Genomic DNA, 8,262 nt, shown 5'->3' on the forward strand with positions numbered 1-8,262 from the left:
CTTTGTGCAATTCAGGTTATTTTACATATACCAGAAAGGACACTGTAGAACTAAGTAATGTACAAGCCAATAAAGGAATGATTCAAAAACTGAAAAAAGTTCAAGTACTTTAAACTTAAGCAACATCTAGCAACTACTGTGAGTATATATGCATTGAGAAGAAAAGATTAACAGTAAATTCTTATTGAAAGACTGTAAATTTCAAAGTGATATTTGAATATAAAACCTAGACCTATTTTCTGTGAAATGGTTATTTCTTCCCATCAGGAAATAAATTTAGGCATGAAATACCTTTTCTCTTATAAGAAATATCCCTGTGAGCAAACATGATTTGTCGTGTAGGAGATCTTACCTATCAGCTTCTACCATGAATTAGATTTCTATAGAAAACAGGAAAGTCCAAAAAAGCTCAAGTAATATTAATAAGTTCTTGGGGGTGGCAATTGGTGACTAATCTATTTTCAGTACTAGTGAATATTTGTGCTAGATTTAGGTTAATATATCTGGTTTTCAAAGGTAATCCAGTAAGTTTCTGCTAGCTGAATGTAGACTGAACTGTCTAAAGTGTTACATATACATTCAGTACCTGTCTTAGGAGATCTGCAACTTGAAAAGTTGTCCAGTTTTGAAATTCGTCTTGAGATGGTAGTTTTGTGGCCATGCTTCTATCCAGGGAGAAAGACTTAATCTATATGAGTAACACTGAACTGTTACTTTATTGGTTTTTACTGAACTGATGTAGAAATCCTAGGAGGAAGTCCTTTTTGCAACTTTTTTCCTGTTTGCTCACTTAAAGTGAACGCCCACAAAGAGTGATTTAGAAAATACCAATGTTCTTGTGTGAGTATCTCCAGTATAAGGAAACTATAAGTTATTATATCAACATATGCACATGTCTGTCATTACTGAAATCAGTTAAGTTTTGCTGAAATCAGTATATAAAACATTTATCATCAGCATCTTAGAGGTTTAAATATGAAAACTATTTTTCATATCTATTGCAAAAATAATTAGTGTTAGCTGTCAGTTGCCTACCTTGAACTCCTTGACTCAGCTGCTTGGTTCTGCCTTCAGATTGCATTTGACTTGCTTGTGGGTTTTGACATATTGTGCTGTGGTGTTTAGATAGAAAAAAATAGCTCAATAGCAGAACTTTCACTTCCAGACTGTCATATCATGTAATCTCATCTTTTGTCAAGTTTGGACATCATACATTTGGATTTAGATAAATCACTAAGTTATTCTAAGATGATGTATGATCTAAAGATTTTGGTGTTTTCTTGGGTTTGTTTTTGTTTTTTTCCCCCCCTTGTCATTATTCTAAAGAACAAATTGTCAGTCAATTCATTCCAGTGCTACATTATCTTTTCAAAAGGTGGGGCTGATATAAAATGCTTGTACTGAGTCAAGCCATAAACTCACCCAGCCCAGCATCTTCTTTTCTGACTGTGGTCAGAAGCGAGCTGCCTAGGAAACTGTGTAGAAAGAGGGCAAGCGTATAAAACTTCCTCAATCTTATCTCAGTCTCCAGCTATTTTGAATTTGAGGACTTACTGGTCTGGGTGTGGTTTCTTCTTATGCTGCCTGTATGTTACACCCATGATTCCCAAATTTGGAGCCATGACCGCTGTTCAAGGAGGTAAACGAACTGGGCAGGCACAGCCAGGAATTTCTCCTGGGTTGCAGAAGGAGTAAGACAGATGTTTTTAGTGGAGGTTGAGGCTCAGGTGGAGTCAAGGGAGCAGTGCCATTAAGGCTCAGAATGGGAACTTCTGGTCCTTTTCCACCCTTGTCCAGACATCTCCTCTGAGCTGCATTCCTGCCCCACTCAGTCCTTCTCTTTCTTTTCACCTCTCATACAAACAGAGAATACACTACCAGCTGGAGAAAACAGGATATGAATTTTTTAAATTGGAGAAGGGCTCAGGGTTCATGTTCTAATATAAGGGGGGAAATGTTTGAGAGCCATTGCTCTATAAAATGGGCAATAAAATTGCCAAGATGCAGCTGCAGCTGTTGAAACAAAACCAGATTATTTTGCTCAGCAATTCTGAGTCACCACAACAGGACAAATACGAAAGCTTCCATAAAAGGCCAGAGACCAAGGAATGTTATATTCTGCTTTCCAATTACTCTTCCTGTTTTATTTCCCAGTGCAAAATGGACTTGGGGCACATGTTCAATGATTAAAATGGATTTCAGATAAGTTGAAATGTCTCATCTGCTCTCCTTCAGATTTCTCTGAATGTATTTTTACTGTTAGAGTGACTGACAGATCAGTTGTTGGCAGTGAATACTCTTTTTGCTATCTTGTGATTTTGCAGAACAGTGAATCTGGCAAAACTCAATTCCTGGAGTTTCAGAAATTAGATAGAAGCCCTTGCAGCTTAAATTTGGCCTCCTCAGAATAATCTCCAGGTGCCTGGCTGGTATATTATAAAAAAATTATGTTGAATTTCATAGTGTTTTGTAGTGTTTAATATTTCATAGTGTTGGCTGTGAGTTTTTCCAAGGGTACACCATCTCCCTGGATGACAGTAGGCATCAATACTGTCTTCCACTGTGTGCAGCACCAGAAGAGAGGTGCATGTATTCCTTAAGAAATTTTGCTCGTCTAGTTTGCATGCAGGAGTGATTTTGTCAGTTGTGTGTGGAGGTGGGAAGAAGCCGGATGGGAGATGTGTGAGTTTACAGGTTTCATGGCTGCTTATGGGAAACAACAAAATAACAGATGCCATCAGGTGTGAAACATGAATAAGGTGAAGTGCAGCAATGCTGTTATTTATGCAGTACAGGCTTTTTGGTTACTGAGTAGGTGTAAGCCAGTTCTAGTTCAGAATGTCTCAAAGGCAAACAAAAAATAGTGCTTTAAGAATTTTTCAATTCAGTGCATGCTGCCAGCCGTACCTTCCCCTCTTCTTACATTGCCTATGAGCCCATGAGGGTTTCCAGAAATCCTGACACGTGAGGAGCTGCTCCTGGCTGCCTGCTGCCCTCCGCTGTCGTGTTCGTACACTGCCTGGTAGTCTGCAGTGTGAGCTGAGGCTCTGCCCTGCCTGCTCACCCACATTGCCGTGCACAGGCCTCCTTCTTGCACCCGGTTTCTCTCTAACTGCTCTCCCCCAACACTATCTTCTGGTTAATTCTTCTGTCATTGCCTATGTTGACATTAATTTAATTTGTATTCTAGATTCTTGGGAGAGTATTCTCAAGAAACCAGTGTTTATGCAGTTCACCTCTCTCCACTGAGACAGAGATCTATTTGGGAAGGTTATATTCATTTTTGTGTTTCCAAAGGGGCTGTAGCATAGGTGGTTGAGCCAAAGGGACTGTAGCTTGCAAAAAATATTTTTCCATTTGTGTTTTAATCCGATTAAAGATGATGACAACAGCAAAAAGAGAAAAACAACAACAACAACAAAACAGGAACATGGGGATGCTCATGTGGGGTCCTGCACCTTGTCTCTTGATGATGATATTGTCTTTGGCTTGATCAATACTGTAGTTTTCTTTCTTCAAGTGTGTGCAACAGAAATGGAGAATATTATCGTGTGCTTCCACTTGCTTTCAACTACTCTAAAGGGGATTATTTCAAGAATTGCTGGCTGGAGAACCCCATCCTATGTTACCAATTCTACTTAGTACCCAAATACTTCTAGTTACTCTATGTAGTGTATCCCTTTTCATGGGAATTCAAAGAAATACAGGTACTTGAACACATATTGACTGTGAGGACTGCAGAGGGGGAATCCTTGAACAGAATACTGAGGCTTCCAGAGTCCCCCAGATAAAGAGAGGCTACAGACACTGTTTCTTCCCAAACATATGGGTGCTTATATAAAGCTTTGAAGCAAATTGTAGATACTTGAGTGTGAAACAGCACTAGCCTTGGGCAGGTCAAGTTCACTTACTACCAAATATTCCCTGGAGCCTCTTGTTCTGGCATGGACACTGGCAGACTTAAAAATGTGTTTCGGTACATGTGTAGAGTGTAATCTGTTATTTCAAACTTGTATCTTACTGGAAATACTAACACTTTTAATCTGTACTCTTTAAAATTTCTCTCCTCCAAAGAAGGTAGCAATTTGATTTTCTATATTAAGATTTTTTTTTTTTCCCCTAATCAAAAAAGACATCTAATACTTCAGAACTACCAAATTTCATGGGTCTCTTCATGTGTGCATTTTATACATCAGGTAATTTGACCTCTAAACAGAACTTAATTCTCATATATAACCTGTATATAAAGCAGAGTTAACACACCATTACAGTGTATATTTCAATAAGTTTGTTTCCTAGAGTCTGAAATGTGCAAGCCAGGTAACAGGCAAGTTTTTACAGGCTTTTTGTGAAGTGGGTTCTCAATTTGTGATTTCAGAGAGATAGTTAAAGAGCAATATAAAAACGGGTTCCTAGATCATACCACTGGCATTTCTTACTAAATATAAGTAACTTTTAATTTTGATACATAAATTTTCATGAACATAAGAACTAAATGTGTTAAACTTAGTTCCAAACTTTCAAAGTCAAGTTCTGCTTTGCAAAAACCCATATTTGCTGCAAACAATTTGTTTTACTGTATGTAACACTAGAATACTGCTCTCAGGAAAATATAGTTGAGCAAAAAAACTCAATGAAATCTTACTCTATATAAAACATGAACTATTGTTCATATTTTATTGTTCATAAAAAACAAAACTGTTTGTTTTTTCCTGTTTTGTACAAAAATAACGAAAGTAAGATGACTTACCACATACTCATTTTTCTTCTCCCAGGTACACATTGGAATTGATTCCAAGTTAAAGAAGCAGTTTCTCATGTCTGCTCTTCCTCCTTAAACTGTCCCATATGTATTTTGTTGTTGTTAGTGTGATTGACAGGCTTGGCATTCATGGTGGGTGGGAGAAAAACGTTCTTAAGGTAAAAAAGCTGAAATATTCTGAGTCTGAGTAAGTCTACAAGGAATGTTGGAAAACGAAGTTTTGCTTACAGCTGTCTAGAAGTTTGATAAGAATTTTGCTAATTGGTTTTGTCTTTTTTTTTTTGTTTGTTTGTTTTGTTTTTTTTGTTTCACTTACCAGGAGATAAAAATAGCAACATAATCAACAGAAATCATAGTGTGTGAAAGGAACCTTGGGAGATCTTGGCAGGACTTCAGCAGAGAGGCAGGATCAAATACAACTAGTGGAAATTGGGTCAGTCTTGTAAATCAGTTTGCTAACTCGTTTTTCTAACTTAGTTCTTGCAGAAGCATCAGGTTCATCACCTCCTTGAGTGGAGCAGCAGGAGAAAGAACTGTAATAAGTTCTGTGCTATACTGCTGGAGGGAGCGAGAGAAAGTGCCTCTTTGTAAGGATACTTACGGTCTAAGGACCAGATGGGCTCAACCACCACATCCTCTTGTTTCTGAAGAAGCGTTTCATTAGTGTTTGTTCATAAGTAGTGCTTTGGTAAACTTTTGTTTAGTTTTTTCACTCTTCAATTTGGTTCAGTCTTAACTGAAAAATGAGGTGTTCAAGTTGCTCCCAGTATACTGTTCTTTATCCCCTTGGAAACTGCTTCTGTCTCAGTGCTATCTTGATGTACTTGAGTATGCTTGTTATGCAGCATCTGTTATATACAAAATATTGAATGTAATTAAGTCCAGAACAAACTCCTGTGGGACTCTACTTGAAATACCCATTGAGTTTGGAAGTGATTCACAGATATCTTCTCAATGTGAGTCAAATGAACCCTTAAAAAATAGTGTTTTAATCCCATTTCTCTAGTTTGTATGTGATGATTTGTATATGGAACCTCATTGAAAGCCTCAGTGATATGTACTTTTTGCCCATTATCTAGTCAGCTGTGATACTGAGGAAGGAATGAGACAAGTTTGACACAGTTTGTTCCTGACAAGTCAGTACATTGAGGCCCATCATTTGTGAGAATTGAAGTTGGGCTGACTGTTCTGTCCTCTTTCTCCCCTCATCTTAAAGGGTGGATGTCCGCTTTTGTTTAGCTACTGTCATTTTACTGACCTACAGTATGTGCTGACCTCATAGCACAGAGAGTTTGGGGATAATTCTTTGACCAGTTCTTTACATAATATGTGTTGATAATTTCATTATACCATTCTTACTTAAACTTCTAATTCACTTTAATATCAGTAATAAATATTCTGATCCTGCTGTGGCTGCTATCAAAATTAAACATCTGGTCTCAACTTCTTCTGTGAAAATTATTTAAATGCTTCAGTTTTCTCTCATATTTATTTATTATTTTTTGCTGTTAAGGTGTGGATATGGAAATACCTCCTGGGTTTTTTCTTACTAATATTTCAGAAGTCACAGTGACTTGAGTGTACTTTGGATGAACTTGTGGGTGAAGGAAGTGTCACAGGCTTTTCCAATGGTGTCACAGATGAGTAATAAGGGCAAGAGTTTCTTATACAAATGTTCCTGCAGAAAATAATTGTGTACTTCGGATGGTTTAGCTTCATTGCATTCTGATGTGTGCAGTTATTATTAGATTGCTTTTTGGTTTTCACTATTTATTGTTTTTTGAAAGGGCTTGTTGAAATTCTAAAAGTCATGCAACAAGAAAGTATTCAAAATAATGTCTTTTTATAGAGTTGTGTCTCTTTCCATATGACAACATACTCCAACAGTGGCAACAGGTACTATTGGGTTTTTTCCCTCCTACTATGCCAGCCAGTTATGAGGTATGAAAATGCAGTTCAAGAGTCTTGGGTTCCCTTTGTAACTGACCTAGATTATTTTTTATGACTTTAATAAGACAATTAAGGAGTTTTCAGAGGCCAGAGGGAACTATGACTGCCTAAATGCTTCATGGATCTTTACAAATCTCCTTGTTTTCTGTTCTAGTGTTTTATTCCATCCCTGTTTCTATGAGAGCGTTTAGTACTGTAACAGGGAGAATTTTAGGAAGCCTTAATGTATCAATGTTTGTCCAAAAGTTATGGAAACTTTCGTGTTATAAAATGAGCATGTGAGTTTTTTACATGTCTGTTCTTCTGGTTTTAGTGTGTGGGGAGTGGTGGTGGTGGCAGTGTTGTTTGGTTGGTGTGTTTTGTTGTTTTTTTTTTTATTAACAGTGTCTTTTCAATTCTACTAGTTGCATGTTGTACTCATTGTTTTTGTGCACTGTTTGTTATAAGTTGTAATACAGAGCAATAATATGTAGAACTTATCTGAGCAGTTATATTACAAATCAACATAAAAATTGTTGGAGGATTCTGGAACCTATGTTACTGAAAAATAATTAATTGTTCATGATAAAGAATGAATAACATCAATTTGGATACTTAATTGAAGTAATAGGTAGCTCTAAACAGGAACACTAAAAAGCATTTCTTCCTTGTGATCACAAAAGACCCAGATCCAAAAAAGTCTCAAATAGGAGGGAACAAAAACCACAAAAACCCCAGACACCTAAAAACTTGCTGAGAATGGTTAGCACCATTGCTACATCAAGGCTGATTTGAAACCTATCACCTTTAAAACACTTCCACTATATCCATTTTGCCGCATAAATATGACCTATTTCTTTATTTCACTCATTCTTCAACCCATTCCTGGAACATGTAGTTTCAACTGCATTTCAACTATTGCCAAATGTGCTAAGGTGTTTTGTTTGCATGTTTTATCACAGAGGCTGGATACATAACACAATCCATTGTCTTAAGGAAAATGCTCTTTGTGTTACCATTCAGCTTTGTGAAATCTTTTTATGCAGCTTTTGATTGTTAGTTTGACCTCCTCTTTGAAACTAGCAACAGATTTAGCCTTTATTCTAGAGAGCTTTGCCAAAATAACCATGCATTAAAAATGTACTTATTCTCCTAGGTGTTTGTTTGTAACCTGGATTTTGCACCTAGTTTTCTTTATCTTTTCAAAAATTCATGTTTTTAACTAGTAAAATAAAATATAACAATAATAAAAACACAATCTGCTACAGAAGTGACATTGTTCATTAGAAATTCTCTTTGATTTTTTTTGAAGGCTGGAATTGATGCTGTAGTGCTTGGTTGTGATATTCTTTGCAAGTGCTCAGTATTCTTTGCTGTTTAACTAAGCCACTTTTTTGATTTTTATTCTTTTGAACACCTTGGCAAAGCTTGCTGTCTATTCCTCTAGATTCATATGCTGACTTGTATAGTTTGCACTTAGACTTCATGTAGTTTCTTTAAAATTTCTCTCCTTTGAAATTCCTCTGTGTTGACTCTTCTGATAAAATATAGAAAAATGTGTATGAACAGAT

General features: G+C 36.7%; 1 protein-coding gene across 3 annotated transcripts in view; it reads right to left on the bottom strand.

Annotated features, from left to right (window-relative positions):
- Positions 1–4,858, bottom strand: part of BLNK (B cell linker) — a 101,664-nt gene extending 96,806 nt beyond the window's left edge. For 2 of the 3 annotated variants that reach the window (XM_027647814.1, XM_027647812.1), the window contains exon 1: positions 587–683. In XM_027647814.1, coding sequence (XP_027503615.1) covers positions 587–661 — 75 coding nt within the window. In that variant the 5' untranslated portion in view covers positions 662–683. Of the gene's footprint in view, positions 1–586; positions 684–4,750 lie in introns of those variants that run through there. The other variant, XM_027647813.1, reaches the window with a different exon arrangement.
- Between the last annotated feature and the right edge of the window lie 3,404 nt (positions 4,859–8,262).

The sequence above is a fragment of the Corapipo altera genome, unplaced genomic scaffold (assembly GCF_003945725.1).
Source record: "Corapipo altera isolate COAL_440 unplaced genomic scaffold, ASM394572v1 56, whole genome shotgun sequence".
Lineage (NCBI taxonomy): Eukaryota > Metazoa > Chordata > Aves > Passeriformes > Pipridae > Corapipo > Corapipo altera.